The 16,971-nt window shown below is 35.8% G+C and overlaps 2 protein-coding genes and 1 pseudogene across 2 annotated transcripts; 2 read left to right on the top strand and 1 right to left on the bottom strand.

The window, feature by feature from the left end:
* Positions 1-1,838: 1,838 nt before the first annotated feature.
* Positions 1,839-7,140, bottom strand: LOC130824098 (phosphoglycolate phosphatase 2). Its single transcript, XM_057688986.1, has 11 exons — positions 6,813-7,140; positions 6,666-6,733; positions 6,499-6,591; positions 5,940-6,011; positions 5,785-5,856; positions 5,631-5,690; positions 5,469-5,521; positions 2,887-2,984; positions 2,686-2,785; positions 2,193-2,296; positions 1,839-2,071 (listed from the first exon to the last, which is right to left on the bottom strand). The coding sequence occupies exons 1-11, from the start codon at positions 6,898-6,900 to the stop codon at positions 1,971-1,973; spliced, it is 909 nt and encodes a 302-aa protein (XP_057544969.1). The 5' UTR covers positions 6,901-7,140; the 3' UTR covers positions 1,839-1,970.
* Positions 7,141-8,215: 1,075 nt separating this feature from the next.
* Positions 8,216-16,452, top strand: LOC130823493 (C2 and GRAM domain-containing protein At1g03370-like). Its single transcript, XM_057688110.1, has 9 exons — positions 8,216-9,009; positions 9,648-10,799; positions 11,452-11,634; positions 11,732-12,015; positions 12,243-12,359; positions 12,790-13,052; positions 13,824-13,992; positions 15,400-15,669; positions 15,756-16,452. Exons 1-9 carry the CDS (start codon positions 8,661-8,663, stop codon positions 15,939-15,941), a joined length of 2,973 nt encoding a protein of 990 aa, XP_057544093.1. The 5' UTR covers positions 8,216-8,660; the 3' UTR covers positions 15,942-16,452.
* On the top strand, positions 13,083-13,196 carry LOC130824660 (5S ribosomal RNA; annotated as a pseudogene).
* Positions 16,453-16,971: the final 519 nt, after the last annotated feature.

Here is a 16,971-nt window from a genome sequence, read left to right as displayed (position 1 = left end):
GACCAAATTATAAATAACTCTTAATAAAGGGACTAGTTTTATGGAGTAATAGTCCTGGACCAATGCATGGAGCAAAAATCTTAATAAAGTACCCATAACTTTATAGGGCAAATTTGAGTTGCCCCATTTGCATTATCTACAAAAAAAGTAGTTTGCAATTATCAAAAGGGTATGGGTAAAGGTGTAGAGGACTAGAACAGTAATAATATCCTAAACATAGTGGCTCCCATTTAAGATGGAAATTAATAAATCGGATGTTTGCAACTTTACCCTTGTTACTAATAACATTAGCAAAGAGATTGTTTTTGATTAACCATTTGTAGCAATAGCTTCGCAAAAACAGAAAATACCCATAATTTAATGAGTCATTTTATTGTAACCCATTATAATTCAAAACCAAATGTCTATAAATCTTAAACACTCTTATATATTAAAACACTGTCCTTTTAACTTTCTCTCCCTTTTTAATAAGTTATAGCATATATAGTTATATACTCTAAGTCACTTATATACATGTATAAAACAGATCCCTAATATCTTTACAGGGCCAAAACGACTCCTCTTCTTACCCTACTCCAAAATGATCTATAAGCAGTGGGCTGAATATATGCATGTGTGATTAGCCAATTGTTTATCATTCTTCTTTGTTATATGTTACACAGTTGAATATTAATAGTGTTTTTAATTAAATGATTAAGATCATAACCTAAAAAGGTCCGTACCTAGATTCCTCTTGTACTAGGGAGCACAAGTCCGTGTCTGACTGTCTGTTCCTAATGTGCACACTTAGTTTGTTGTCTTACAGCTGCAGCACGGTTACGTAACACGGTTACAGAGCAAATCCCTTGCACGGGAGTATATGACAAGAAGCATCAAATATACCGTTTGTGCATGCATTATGTTGTTAGTGTATATGATTCATTCTCCATGATATTGTATGTCTTCTATTGGAGCCACATGATACAAAACTAGTACTACTACATAAGTAGTTATTAACAATTAGTCAATATGTAGCCCATTTGCAAACCATTAGACAGAGACTTCCAACTACTTTACTCCGCATTTGTGGCTTTCCTTTGCTCTTCTATGGCCCCCATTTGGCCCTATAATCAATTCTTGCTTATCAATCTGAAGCTTCTATGTCCTATTTATTCTCCTATTATTACTATGATTGGGGTTGTGTGAAAGAGACATTAGGGAATATGTGTTATAGTTGATGTGATCACTTCACTTTAGTTTGATCTAATCCTTTCTTTTGTCTTTCAAACATCACATATCGTTAACGTGGATTGCAGAGAGTATATCGTGTCAAGAAACTAACTCAACTAAAAGTTTAAACTGATGATTGAAACCCAAAGATATGTTTTATACTCTAACATGCCCCCTAACATAAGAGCCCTTTGAGTTAGAAGTGTGGATGCGACACAACCCCTCCTCATACCTGACACTGAATATTCCACTTTGAATGAGGGGTGGTTGAGATTCAAACCCGTGATCACTAGTTTCTGATACTATGTAAAGAAACTTACTCAACCAAAAGCTTAGTTGAGGCCCAAGGTTATATTATATACTCTAACATATCGCACAGACAAGTCATCTCGCGTTTGAAATGAAGTTGTAAGGTTATTGGGTTTCTCAAGTTTTTTAGAATCGCTTGCGTTAAACTTGTATCTTCTCAGACTCTCTGTCGGTGTGGTCTAGTTTGGGTAGAGCCCCATCGAAATCCCATAACGGTCAAAAGGGCAGCATCCCACTTCGAGGTCAACAGACGCATTTCAGACTCAGTTCATCCATGTTCAATTTGAACTTGAGCCAAGTGCAGTCTATAAGACTAAACATTTAGTTCACAAACATTAGACATCAAATATCAAGTATTATACTTCAAACATTCTGTTTCAATTATCAAGGAACGGAATTATTGGGGGTAAAACTGAAAGCTATAGAACACAATTTAAATACATTGCCTGCTGTCATGGTCTCAATAGCTGAAGCAAATCAGACACTTTGTCTGTGTAGAGATCTGGGAGGATGTTGTTTGATGAGTCCTGAAGGGTAGGCAGTGTCGTCACGCCTAAGGATATAAAGCCAAAAGAAGCAATGATCAAAAACGAAAAAATGTTTTCGTGTTTAGCATTATATAAGCTTCAATCTTAAGCGCTGAAACTAATAGAAGATCGATTAAATTGTTATACCAGAGAGAACAAGAAGTGTTTTGCAGCCGGCACTCTGTCCAAAAAGAATATCGGTGTCTAGCCTATCACCCACCATGCACATTCTCGAGGTGTCGATTTGGAATCTGCATTAAAAAATCAACATTCAGAATATGTATTCAGAATGTCATAGACATGGCGCCTTGCGGTGTTCCGACTTGTTTTACGCACATCACAAACATATAGGTAAATTAAAGCTTATTTAGACCTTTTAAAAACCAAGACATATTAAAAACGGATTATAATGACTAATATGTTAGAATAACAGCTTATAATGGTTGTCAATCGATGATTTTAAATCATGGGTTGTGTAACGGAGTTTTGCCAAACGGTAAGCTCAAAAAACTTTACAAAACTGACATGTAATGGAACGATCTCATTTTTATTTTAAGGTAAGCAGAGATCTGTAATGGAAGAACGGAAGGGTAAGTATAGATTTCGTGGAAATATTACATGAGATCAAAAGTAAGCTCACTTCTTTAACAAAAAATCCATCATAAACGTTGAAGGCTTGCCAACAACAATTGGCTCTTTCTCGGTTGAACCGCAGACAGCTGCAACCATACATCCAGCCCCTGCGACCAAATTTGATGTAACAAAACCTAGAAGTCAAAACCCAGATCGGATTCGTACCCACACATGTACTATGAAAGGGATGCCAATAAAACAAGGAAACCTGGCCATTCTTGTAAATCAGTCATATGTCCCACTGCATCCCGATTGGTGGCGACAAATAGGCATCCTGGATTATCACGAATGCAAAGTGTTGCGTACCTGTCAATCAGCAAAGTAAAAGGCGATTAGGGGATGCGTCTTAATAGTAAAATGGCACATTAAAAGGGTAAAAAGACAGCAAGCCATTGAACTATGCAAACACGGTTTATGGTTATCATGTAAAAGTGGTATTTGCACCATAATATTAAGCCCCTTAACCGCTTCACTTCTACCTTTAAATGAGGTTGGGAAAAGAGTTAGCACCAAGTTATGTTTTACAAGAAAGCACCGAGTATTTCCATTTGTCACCTGCTGGGCTCCGGGATGGCCTTGTAATAAAGAAGTCAATAATTTGAAACTAGCAGATCGAGAAACAAGTAATGCAATATGTTTTATTGAAGGAAGCACAAATTTTAAGCCAAAGAAAGGACCACAAGCTCATAACTCATTTGGCATTTAGCATCTCCTGCAGGATAAGTATATTGGACTTGGGTAAAACTGGAAGGTCCAATAAATGAAAGATCAATTTATAGAGCAAAAAAGTTTTGCTTTCACCACATGATTAGTGTTCAAAAAACTGAAAGTAAATAAAAAAAAAAAGAATAAAAATAAAAGGGGTGTAAGTTTGGAAAGGAAGCTTCAAGCATGTTTAAACTTTCAATCATCAAAAGACTATAGGTACTACGGAAGATGAAAGTGAATCATCAAACAGAAATTACTGTTTCATTACACGATTACAGTTCCCATATGTTGTTATGCTCCCTAATAACATTCCTCTCCGCCACTTAATCTTGGACCTCGGCATAGTGGTTGCATGGTATCTATCGGCCATGTCATAAAGGTTTTCAAATTGAATGGTATTACCCGCGTTATAAAGGCGTAAAAAAACCATGTTTTTAGACCACTTCAAGGAATATTTCATGGTTTTGGCTGATATTTGGCGGTACGAAAATCACATCACCCAGCTACTGCATCACCATGTATGTTACCACATTTTTGCACTATGGCCCAATTTGCCTGCTTTAATTTCTCTCAATTGTGTTTTACTTCCTTGTCAGCTATTTGCTAGGTGATGATAGTTTGGGTGGTATAAGCTGACATCAGCAGTTTGTTAGGAAAGAAAATGCACTGTAAGAGGTAGCCGACTTACGCCGTATAGGGAAAAGTCTAGTACAGTTGTCAACATGGCAGCTCCAAATATGCGTAAGTGCTTGGAAAACTAATCATAGTACTCACACATTTGCAAATCATTGGATGGCATAGCCTTGAGGATCAACCATACAATGAGCCTGGACAAGTGTAGCAACGTTAGAGGATCAAACAGGGACTATGGACACGTTGATGAAGCAATAAGTCGAACCAAAAGCTGCCAGCTAGAAGCTGCTCAAACGAGTGGCCTTTGTTTTCTGCCTGCTTTGTGTTGCTACGACATTAGTCCTACTTAGCTCTATAAATACAATACTCTTAGGGCATATGTTAGTAAGCCAAAAGTCTCATTTTGTTGGCTACCTCTCTTGCTTTTATTTCTCTTATAACATTAGTCTCTCTCCCCTTATCAATTACTCCATTTTAATTCCTTCAAGTTTGAAACTTTTGTCCTTTAAACACATTATTGAATACAACTCTAGCTAGAATGGTGGATGTAGCCTAAATTTAGTGAACCAGTGTAAATTATTTGCGTTATTGTTGTTTATATTTGTTAAGTTTGTCATTCATCATATCCTTGCATTTTGGTTTAGCTCATTGCTTGCACCTTCACACAACTCATCTTTCTCAACTATCATATTGTGTTTTTGTGCTTCCTTTCACAATCCATCATTAAAAATCGAGCATGTCAAAATTTGCCACCATTGACGTACAAACGGAAAACCTGAATCCGTTCCTTCAAGCATCAAGAAGCATGCTCAAACATGTTACTCAGGTTGGGAGTTCTCACCGACCCTCCACTCTCAACTTGAGATGGAATGTTAACGGAATCATATCTCATTCCATTTTTCTCATTTTATCATGGTCCAAAGACAATTTGTTTAATATCTAATCTTTTGTAATTACCTACATTATATTGTCTAGGTTTTAGGCCTCATGAATATCTTGAGGTATGAAAGAAAATATTTATCTAGGAAATATATAACCTATAAATTGATTTAAATAATCAAGAAAAAAAATGACAAAATACAATCCTTATCTCTCCAATGGTTAATCTCTAAACTTTATTCATCCATGGTTAAACTTAAAACTGAAATTCTATGCTCAACCATCATTTGAGTAACATATTACTAGCTCAATCAAATACAAAGCATAAATTCTTGTGAAGACCATCTCTAATTGGGTCTATCATCTTTTTGTTTAATTAAGCTTTAATGGGCTGTGCCTGAGAGACGTCTCTCAAAGAGACAATCTCTCAGAAGACCGGCTGAATATAAAGTCATTCTTTCAATTATTAAATGCTAATAATCTTTAAAGATGATATGTACATGATAGGCAAAGAAAAAAAATCACATAATCAAACTCCAAAGATAAGAAAGTTGTGTATAATAATCTTACTGGAGCTTGTAAAAATTAATATACGGATCCAGCCCAACCACAACCGCTCCTACCTACAATTCGATCAAAAATTGAACCATTCAGCACAAAAATAAGATGGTTCAACAACTCAAAAAGAAGCAAATTAGTGAAGTAAACAAATCAGGCATGGTGTTACATTACAGTCTTGTCATGGGCAAAGAACGGATTATCTTTCAATTCTATCGTCTTTTTCCCATCTTCCTGCAAGATTACACAAATAAATTATGCAGAAGATTGTAAATTACAAACCAAAAGCAAAATCAAGTTGGGATTATAAGAAGGGAAAAATATTTACAGGGCCACCAAAAGCTGTAATCCCAGCAAGGCTAAGCTCCTCCAGGATGCCATCACCACCAATCACATAAACCTGCTTGCAAATAGCATTCAAAAAATCTGGAAACTACTGTAAAACTATTTGTATGATGAGAATTGAATAGAACAGTAATCCACCTTTTTATCAAGAGGAAACTCAACAGATTTCAAGTACATTGCAGCTGCAAAAGAGGAGCTAAAAATCTCATCCTGCCCATATAATAAATTAGTTATAAGATGAAAAATTCTTGATTGTGTATTCAAATGATTAGAGGTATTCAAATAGACCTGATGACCTGAAATTTAAGGACCTTGTAACTGAACCCGATTGACCTGACTTCAAAAATGACTTTCAATTGTGGTAAAAACAATATGAACCCAAAACCGATTTCAGACCGATCCAAAACACTTAACCATAATGAACACCTCTACAAATGATGAATAATTGAATGGGGGATGAAATCTTTTGTTTTCATACTGTTATTAAAGGATCATAATGGACTATATCAAAATCGCTCATTGGATAAAGGTCCATTTCTTATCTATTTATTTGAAATTACAAATGATGTTTGCCGAATTCAATCGAAAAAGACCAATTTGTTATCACTAACAAGCATATCTCCTAAACCCCACTTAAGTAGTAAGTCATGGGGTAATGGAATAATGGGATTAAAGGGAATGCAAAGCAAAAACAGACCTCAGAAACAGAAATGCCCAAAGAAAGGAATTTAGCAGCATATTGCTTTCTCGATTTGGTGGAATTATTCGTCACAAATACCAGTTTCTTCCCCTGTAAAATTATGAACAATGAAATTAACCCAAATGATCGAAAGGGAATGAATCTGATTGTGATAAAGATCGAACCTTTGATCTGAGGAAATGTAGCGTATCAGAAACGCCATCAATGAGCTTATCCCCCTTCCATATAACTCCTGCCATTGTTGAAAAGCGTCAATACCCAAACTGTTTTTTCTTGATAGACAAAGAAATCAGACAGAGATGAAGAAAAACCGTCGCAATCAAAGAGAAAAGCGTCGACGGAGTGAAAGAGAAGCGTCGCATTTCCGGAATCCAAAAGTTGGACGCTTCTGCTGTTCATCTTATCATTATAGTCTAATGATCCTTTGTTCTTGTTACCCAGAAGCAATTTCAGACAATACAGAGAATAAAATTGAATTCCCAAAATGATGTAGAGTTGTTACATTATGAACCACTAGTATTTGTAAAAAGATGCCAATGTGCTGCCAAAGATAAATGCTTGGGAGTATCAAGTAATAAAAAAATTTGGTGGGACTAGTCACTACTCACTAGTTCCATCATTTGCCTTGTGTAGTTCGGTGTTCATTTAGCACAATAAGAAAATACTTGTTATATTTTTAATAGAGTAGTTTTATTTTAGTTTTTAATAGTTGTCGTATTTTTATTTTTTAATAGTTATTTTTAATAGTTGTCATATTTTTATTTTTACATTATTTATGGCATAATTTTAATCTAATATCCTTAATTTTATATGATAAAAAAATTATTAAAAGTTAATATTATGAAAATACGTATTAAGATGAATCAAATAAGATTTCACTTGATTATATTTTGCATTATAAATGGAGAAGTATGTGTCAAATAAGATCAGTTTATGAACAGTTTTTGTTACAAAAACTATAGCAACTATTAATATTCAGATTAAATACACCATGAGTTGAGACTGAGAGAAAGGAATTGCAATGAGAATTAAACTTGACACTATATTTTGGAAAACTTTTTTCTGCATACTGTTTTATTTAAAATTTTTTTTTTTTTTTTTTTTTTGCAAGCTTTACAAGGATCTCATATATCATATGATGCTTAAGTTGAGGGGTTTAATTCGATTGCGACCTTTTGGTTTGCCTTCTTTATTGCCTTCTAATCAGTAAAGTGTTCGTTTTGAAGGTACTCATAGGAAAATGAGAAAAAAAGGAGTACAAGAAAAATAACACATTTGACTCATTTAGAAGACACGTGTGACAATTTAAATAAGAGTTTCACATTTAAGAAATTAAGTTTTCCTATTAACTCTTTAGTTATATCACTTAAATCAGCAAAATGCAAAACTTTTGCTTCGTTTTCTCATCCACAATTTTCCAAAGGTACAATAGTTTTAATGACAAGACTATCTTCCTTCTTGTAGTCGAAGAGAATAAAAAATTGTCAATTCCATAAGCAGTTTGATTGACTCTATTTTTTCTAAAAATTTATAAACCTATTTGAAAATTTATATAAAAATGTAACATTGCATTGTGAGGATCATAGGGTTAATTCAATCATTACTTTTGAGCAATTAATCCTTAATTGTAGGATTACCAACCTAAAGAAAAGGGAGGGAAAACTAAAAGAGAAAGAAAAACTAAAGTGAATAAAGAAAACAAGTTGTTTAAGTCAAGGAGTGGCAAACATGGAAGAAGTCATAGGTTGCTGCCCAATGTGCAATTAAACTCAATTATGACAGTTTTTCTAGGAAAAGTCCGCGTTTTTCCCTTCTTACTTCGTAACTTCCTTCTTCTTCTTCTTCAATTCAATCTTCAAATTTCATTTTTTCTATAGCTCTATTAAACCCATTTTTAATCCCCTTTTGTTGTATCAATCCAATCATTTTTCGGTTGTTCATTGTTCTTATACTCATTGATAGCTAATTTGTATCAAATTTATTTACTTTTGTGAAGTCCCCTTTTTGATTCTTTCACAATATTTGTTTTTGACTTTTCATTTTTGAGCATTTTTACTCATAAAAATTTCCCCTTTTTGATGAAACAAGAAAAGGGGAGGTGCAAATAAAGATAATTTTTGATACCCAGAAGTTAATTTGTTGATTAACTCCCAATAAAGATGAAATTAGTAGTTAAAGTGATTGAAGCAAGAAATTTACCAGCAATGGATCTGAATGGGTTAAGTGATCCATATGTAAGAATACATATGGGAAAACAAAGGTTTAGAACTAAAGTTATCAAGAAATGTTTAAACCCTTATTGGGGTGATGAATTTAGCTTTAGGGTTGATGATTTAAGTGATGAATTGCTCATTTCTGTTTTGGATGAAGATAAATATTTCAATGATGATTTTGTGGGTCTTGTTAAATTCCCTGTTTCTAAGGTTTTTGATGCTCCTGATAAGTCTCTTGGTACTTGTTGGTACTCTTTGCAACCCAAGAGTAAAAAGTCTAAGCCCAAAGATTGTGGTATTCCCTCTTTATTCTTTAACTTTATCAAAAGTTATGGTTTCACTTTATAGTATATAACTTATGATTCATGTTGGATTTTGTTTCTTTCAAGTGTTGCCTTTTTTCTTTGCACCTCTTCATTATTGTTAAGACATCTTTTGTATTGTATTGTTGGAATATGAGCTCAATATATAAACTTGCAAGGATGAATGAATATGTAGTTGATGGCATTGTGATTCTTTTCATATTATTTTGTAGATATGAGCTAAACTCATTCCAAAATCTTGATTCCCTTGCATAATACTCCCTCTGTCCCATGACATTTGCAACAAGTACGATTCTGGCATTCATAAGGATCGGAAAAAAGGTGTACTTTATCATGTGTTGGGAGAAATGTGTGAATGTAATGAAAAGATAAGTTATTGTTTAATGAGAATCGAAGAGAGCGCAATTACATGGGGGCGGACTAAATCGGAATATTAGCAAATTCCATAGAATAGAGGGAGTAGTATACTATATCATTTATATGGGGTTTTGGTTGCTTTTGATTCACTTTGCAACTGTATTTACTTCTGATTTTATATATTACTGGGAATCTTTATACTGGATGACACTAGTTTAAGTGGGATCTATATTTCTTTCGCTTTTGTTGATAGGTGATATTTGCCTTCACATATATCTTTCTCAAAATAGTTCTTCTGTGGAGTTGCCTGCTGCAACTTCGCAAATGCCCGGGAGAAATGACAATCCAAAATGTGAGCTAGTTTCAGCTTCTTCAAATAGTGCCTCGAGATCGCCTTCTCCTTCAAGATTGGAGGATACTTCTGTCAAGAATGATGAATTACCGAGTCAGAAGTCTGACCAAGCAGAAAGTTTCAAATCCGACCTCAATGAGATTAAGTCGGATAAGCTGTTATCTTCGGTATCCTTTGATGAACTATTGAAAACTATGGAAGGAAAAGACCAAGGAAGTGATCTTCCCAGCAATTTACCTGGTGGGGTAGTTTTAGATCAGCTCTATTCAGTCAGCTCTTCTGATCTCAATTCTATAGTATTTTCGCCCGATTCCAAATTTCCTGTAGCCTTGGCAGAAGTTCAAGGTAGAACAGAATTGAATTTGGAGCAATGGGAATTTGAAAATGAAATGCTGAAAAGACAGAACACTTACCTTACGGCGCCATCAAAATTAGCCAAATCGGTAAAGGCTTTCGAGACCCAAACGTATAAACTAGCCAATGGGAATGCGTTTGCGGTTATGGTCAGCATCAGCACCCCAGATGTGATGTATGGGAGCACCTTTAGAGTGGAATTTCTCTACTGCATTACACCAGGGCCTGAGTTGCCATCGGGCGAGCAATCCGCACGTTTACTAATATCATGGGGGATGAATTTTGTTCAAAGCACTATGATGAAGAGCATGATTGAGAATGGAGCCCGATCGGCTGTTAAGGAGAGTTTTGTTCAGTTTTCTAATCTTATGCCTGAATATGCCAAGCCTGTTGATTTGATTGGCACTGGATCTCAAAAGGATCAGGCTTTGGCATCTTTGCAAACTGAACCACAGTCAGATTGGAAGCTGGCAGTTCAATACTTTGTTAATTTCACTGTGCTGTCAACCATTATTATCGGAATTTATGCTATTGTTCACATTTGCCTAACACCCGTTAGCGCTATTCAAGGGCTTGAGTTTGTTGGACTAGACTTGCCTGATTCAATTGGTGAAGTTATAGTATGCAGTGTCCTGGTGCTACAAGCTAAAAGAATGTTTGAGTTGGTAGCGCGATTCATGCAAGCCAGATCACAGAAAGGTAAAATTCAAGAGCTTGAAGAGATATTATGAATTGTGTAGAATGGCAATATTCGTAAACATAACGTCTGAATGTGAAGTTTAGAACATTACTTCCCGTTGTCTAATTGTTGATATGCTGACTCTACATCATTTTCGGACTTTCTGTCACTGCTCCCCTCATTCATGTCCTTGTTAAGCTTTACTTCTGTGTTCTTGTTTGGCTTGCTTTTTTAGCTCTCTCTGTGGGGTTATTACGGGACTCAATATTGTCTGTTAGCATATACTCTGTCCGTTCTGCTAATTTAGATACATTTAGAATATTCCATTTAAGGAGGGACGAACTTAAACATGGTTTCTCATGGATATATATGAGTTAAAATATATCCATGTGATTTGTAGATTCGTCTCGATGTATATGTTGGTGTTGGGTGACTCGAACTGAGTCTGAACATGGGAAGATGAATCAAAAAGGGAGAAATTGGGTTTCCAGAAGAAGCGACGAGTCGTCACTTCTAGGAAGGGTGAAGGCAAAGAGTCGTTGCTTCACTTCTGTTCTGGGGAGTTGTTTCACGATTCGCGAATTCTGGGGAGTTGTTCGGGGGATATGTCTAATTAAATACAGGCTAGTTCCCTTTTCTAATTTACGTTCTAAAATATTCTCCTTACTTTAGGTGGCGACCATGGAATTAAAGCACAAGGAGATGGATGGCTTCTCACTGTTGCATTAATTGAGGGAAGCAGCCTAGCAGCTGTTGACTCAAGTGGTTTCTCTGATCCATATGTAGTCTTTACTTGCAACGGGAAAACTAGAACGAGCTCAATCAAGTTCCAGAAGCTAGATCCCAAATGGAATGGTAAAGCTTGTTTTCTCTTTTGTCTCGTACGATATTGGTTCTCTGAATGGTTTCTTAATTGGATGTGGGTCTGAGTTTGCCTTGTACTAAAATGCAGAAATATTCGAATTTGATGCGATGGATGAGCCACCGTCAGTTCTAGAAGTCGAGGTTTTTGATTTTGATGGACCTTTTGATGCAGCTACTTCTTTGGGTCATGCCGAAATAAATTTTCTCAAAGCTAATATATCAGAGCTATCAGATGTATGGATTCCTCTACAAGGAAAGTTAGCCCTGGCATGGCAGTCAAAACTGCGATTGAGGATATTTTTGGACGACACACGAGGTGGTAATGCAGTCAGAGATTACCTTGAAAAAATGGAAAAGGAGGTTGGGAAGAAGGTAAAGGCATGCATTACATTTGTGCTTATTGTTACGTAATTCGCTAGTTAATTTGCTTTTTGAATTCACGATTTCCTCAAAATGACCCAAGAATGGCCCAAAACCGACCATAGTTTTGCGATTTGCGATTTGCGAGAAGATTAGCGAATCATGTAACATTGTTTGTGCTTAAATGATTTTAGTCCAATATCAATTGCTCTTTAACCGATTTGTACTTCAATTTGCAGATAAATCGGCGATCACCTCAAACGAATTCAGCATTTCAAAAACTATTCTGCCTTCCACCAGAAGAATTTTTAATTAATGATTTCACTTGTCATTTGAAACGCAAAATGCCATTACAGGTACCATAGCTTCCGTATCGATAGTGCTTTCTCTAGAGATGTAGACTCTCCGATCTTATTTGGAACTTTATATCTGTACTTGTGACTCATAGTATAAAAACAAGGTCACATTGCATCGCATCGGCCGCGTTGTAGAGGTTTTCAAAATAAACGAACCGATATTTTCCACGTCATAAAGGTGTAAAAAACCGCGTTTTTGGCCGAATCGAGGGATATCTTATAGTGTCGACCTATATATAGGCGTTACAATAACCCCATAACTTCTGCTACCGCGTTAATATTCCGTTATCACGATCGTGGCCGTTACCGCATTTTTACTCTATTGTCTTGTGTTTTAGTATGAAAAGTTGTCTGACAAGCTTTTGATTTTGCCTTTAATTAATTTATTCATCTGCATATCCTTCTCACCAGATTGCATTTTCTTTTTCAGGGACGTCTTTTCCTATCGCCTAGAGTAATAGGATTCCATGCTAGCCTATTTAGACATAAAACAAACTTCTATTTTCTCTGGGAGGACATAGAGAGCATTCAAGTTGCTTCACCTAATTTCTTTTCAATAGGTAGTCCGATCATTGTCATAACTTTGCGGAAAGGAAGAGGTTTAGATGCAAAGCATGGGGCAAGGACGCAAGACGAGGAAGGAAGGCTAAAATTCTATTTCCATTCATTTGTGTCTTTCACCATGGCACAAAGGTAACTAGCTATCTTGTTGCTACTATTTAAGTTACCAATTATACCAGCACTAATGCATCGGATCCCATCAGAACTTCGCAGTTAAGCATGCTTATGCGAGAGTAGTACTAGGATGGGTGACTCCTGGGAAGTCCTCGTGTTACACTGGCTCTTACTGTTTGGGGTAAAATCAACCGCATTCCTCTAGTCCTCCCTATGAAGGAAGTACGGGTATAGATGTCCGTCACCTTCCCTCACCCAGACCCTGCTTTTGAGCGGGATATTGGGTATGATGATGATGATTCTTTTAGTAATCACCATTTCACCTTGCTATTGTATTTATGCACGGAAAGTTTAAATTTTTTATTTTACATTTTAGGAAGTTTTGTTTTCTTTGTTCGTAGAGCTTTTGGTTCTTGTATTTTGTAGAAAATAAACAATTAAATGTGAATAGGACAATAGGTTTACTTTTTAATAATCTGAATTATTCACACTGATGACATTTGCTCTTGAAAATTTAAGTGTGATCTCTTGTGGGATAAATGAAATATGATATATCTTTCAATAAAACATTCCCCCACTATGAATTTTCAGTTTATCAATTCACAATATCTTCTACTCTTCTGTCCCATTGAGATTGCAACATGATGCAAACCTATGTGAGAGCTTGTAAGAGTAAATGTTGCAATTTTAATGGGACAGAGGGAGTATGTATTAGTGACGCGTATTTATAAACTAAATTAGAATTTCAATATTTGGAACTCAATGTGCATTTTGGTGGCAATTTTGCAGAACAATTTTAGTTCTTTGGAAGGCAAGGTCCTTGACTCCTGAGCAGAAAGTAAAAATAGTTGAAGAAGATTCTGAAACCTCCGGTCTTCAAACAGAAGAGAGTGGAACTTTTGTGGGTGATGATGATGTTAGCATGAACGAGGTTTATTCTTCTCCTCTGACTGTTCCGGTGAGCACCCTCTCCTTTCTCTCATTATCTCACACACCTACACACACACATACACATACGTTGTTATTCCCTTTTGTACTTTGTAGTCCGGCTGCTTGACCACATACAATCTATGTCGAGCACATTTGTGCCTTAATAAACATGGATAGTCACTCACCCATCACTGAGCCATTAATTTCCTTGTGCTCCAGGCTTAATTCAATTAGGTTGAGTGTCAATATAATATCATTGAGCATGTACAACAAGGAAGTATTGGCGAACCGGTAAGGGAGATAAAAAGTTGGAATTCGGGGGATTTAAAAAGAGGACGAGGAAGATTGACAATGACTCGGGGGGCAATAGTAGAAAAGGATATGAAGAATTTAGATTTTTAGGTTGAGATAACAGAAATCAAAATGAATGGAAAAAGAGAATTCGTGCGGACAACCATTAGAACTGATCTATTAGTTCACGACACATTATATGCTCCGTGATGCTAAACAGATTATGTTGTACCTACGACATATTTTCTAGCAGATATCATATTTTAGGAACGGAATATCAATTCATTATTTTTAGGCATCCGCAGTAATCTAGATGCTGATGATACAAGTAAAGGTTGCAGGTCTTAGGAATTTGATACGATGGGAAATGTGCTGTCAAAATAGGAATGACTGGAGGACTGTGCTATATTTCTCGAGCTTAACGAGGAATCTCTTGATATGCATGCTTTCTTGCAATGATAGTTTTTGACTATTTGTGCTCTTGTTATTTGTACTCCTCCGTTCTTATTGAATTTGCTATATGTATATTTTCAATTGAGAGGTTTTTATAACAAATGTAACAAATTCAATGGGTAGGGAAGTAATTTAAATTTTGTTTGAAAACTTCTCAATTTACCTTTCAGCAACTCTTGTGAGAGATAATCCCTCTGAGAGACAACTCTCTCGCAAGCGGCCCATTAAATTAAAGAGAAAAACAAAACTCATTTGTTGCACGTGTTTATAATATGTGAAGTAGTTGATTATGGCATGTGAAGTATGTTTTTATAGTATGTGCAGTAGGTGTTTAAAATTTTGTGAAGTAGGCGTTCATAGAATGTCAAGTAGGCATTTATCTTTTTCCGTAAACCCTACTTCACGTACCATAAAAGTCTGTGTTTGCAGTGGTTCTAGACTTCTAGTAGGTGTTTATGGTACGTATAGTAGATGTTTATGGTTTGCATAGTAGCTGTTTATAGTATGTCAAATAGATGTTTATCTTTTTTCGTGTTTTTTTAGTTTTCTTCGTTTTGAAATGTTGGGCCGGCCCAATCAAAGAGACCACCTCTCGCAACAATTTATGTTTACCTTTTGCTTCCTGTGCAAACATTGTTCTCAATAGGATTGACTTAACATATCCGTTTGATGCCTCGCGGCTACTATGTAGATGAACTTCTTGATCGAGTTATTTAACGGAGGTGAATTTGATCGAAGAATTATGGAGAAAACAGGATGCCTTAATTATACTTGTTCTCCATGGGAATCGGACAAGGATGTATATGAAAGGCAAGTATGCTACAAATTTGACAAGCGCATATCTAGTTACAAAGGAGAAGTAACCAGCATACAACAAAAATCTCCTCTTCCCGATAGAACCGGTTGGCTTGTTGAAGAGGTTTTGACGCTCCACGGGATTCCTCTTGGCGATTATTTCACTGTAAGGATTTGTAATATCGAGAGTCAAATTTTTTCTCCATTTTTCTTTTTCCGTTGAGCTAAATTACTTGTTTTGTTTGTTTTCAGCTCCACGTACGATACCATATTGAGGATAGATCAAAGGGTTGTTTTGTGAAAGTACTATTTGGAATTGCTTGGCTGAAAAGCACAAAACATCAGAAAAGAATCTCTAAGAACATACTTTCGAATCTGGTAGATCGTCTTAAAGTGATGTTTGCTGCTATCGAGAATGAATATGTGAATGCAAGATAAGGGGCTCCAATGCATTGTATCGGTTTTCACATCAATAGTCCTCGCAAGACCCATGCACGTCTCTTTTGTCAACGGACAGGAAATACAGGTTGGTCCGAAATCCATATTGTTCTCACCTCTCGGTATGCAATCATCTTGATCGAGTTTCTTGTAAATATTGCGGGCTTGGCGATGCTATATATGTTGGTTACTGTTCGATTGTACATCCGACTGCTTGTTGTAACGAGATTAGAGTGTAGAGACTTCATAGACCCAAGTTCCTTCAAGTTATAGGCCGTAGGTGTCTGATCTTTTGCGGGTTTGGCTCAGTTTGTGATTATGTACATAATTAATCAGTGAACATTGATCAACATGTCCAGAAATTTCAAGCCTTGGTTTGAAATCTTTTTGGTAAATGTAATTTTTGAATGTTGAACTACAATATTTTCATATAAACCGAGTTATTATAGCTGTTTGAATCTCGGATGTAATGATCCCTTAAAGACATGTATAATATATTTGTTAGAGGACACCTCAAATGTTATACTACATGCTCAGATCGGGCAAGTTTTTTCATGTTTTTTTATTTATTTATTTATTTTTTTTTTTTAATTCAAGGTAGGCTAGAGAATTTCTACAAGCAAAGGGAGAGATGGAGTTAATCAATCAAATGGCATGCACAAGTTGTATTATGTCCGGTCTATTTAGGTTTAGTTTGTACCAAGTAGACTTTATCATCTTGAATTCTATGACATATCATTTGCACTCAACCAACTCGATTGTCACTCAAATGGGGTAATGTGGAGTCTACATCGAGTGTACTTATCAGGTTAGGATCAAGTTTAAGATGGGGTTATCTAGTTTTCGAGTAGGCTTGGATCGACTTTTGTCAAATTAGAATTTGAGTTTTTTGTGTTTAAATGAAGTTTAGATAAGATATGTATTGAATTTTGAATAAGTTTGAATTAAGCGCTTATCAAATTATAATTACTTCGTGTGAAGTACTTACTGGATCGAGATGAATTTAAATCTTTACACATTGAGTTAAAGT

Source organism: Amaranthus tricolor, chromosome 9 (assembly GCF_026212465.1).
Source record: "Amaranthus tricolor cultivar Red isolate AtriRed21 chromosome 9, ASM2621246v1, whole genome shotgun sequence".
Classification (NCBI taxonomy): Eukaryota; Viridiplantae; Streptophyta; class Magnoliopsida; order Caryophyllales; family Amaranthaceae; genus Amaranthus; species Amaranthus tricolor.
Note: the sequence above shows the minus strand (reverse complement) of the source record. Positions and strands in the feature narration are given on the sequence as shown.

Excerpts from the sequence above, each read along its gene's own strand:
- LOC130824098 (XM_057688986.1), bottom strand. The coding sequence starts at position 6,900 with ATGAACAGCAGAAGCGTCCAACTTTTGGATTCCGGAAATGCGACGCTT. Across the intron at positions 6,734-6,812 it reads TTTTCTCTTTGATTGCGACG|GAGTTATATGGAAGGGGGAT; the intron begins GTTTTTCTTCAT and ends CAACAATGGCAG. Across the intron at positions 2,297-2,685 it reads ATGGATTTTTTGTTAAAGAA|ATTCCAAATCGACACCTCGA; the intron begins GTGAGCTTACTT and ends TTTTTAATGCAG.
- LOC130823493 (XM_057688110.1), top strand. The coding sequence starts at position 8,661 with ATGAAATTAGTAGTTAAAGTGATTGAAGCAAGAAATTTACCAGCAATG. Across the intron at positions 12,360-12,789 it reads AACGCAAAATGCCATTACAG|GGACGTCTTTTCCTATCGCC; the intron begins GTACCATAGCTT and ends TTTCTTTTTCAG. Across the intron at positions 13,993-15,399 it reads CTTCTCCTCTGACTGTTCCG|ATGAACTTCTTGATCGAGTT; the intron begins GTGAGCACCCTC and ends GCTACTATGTAG.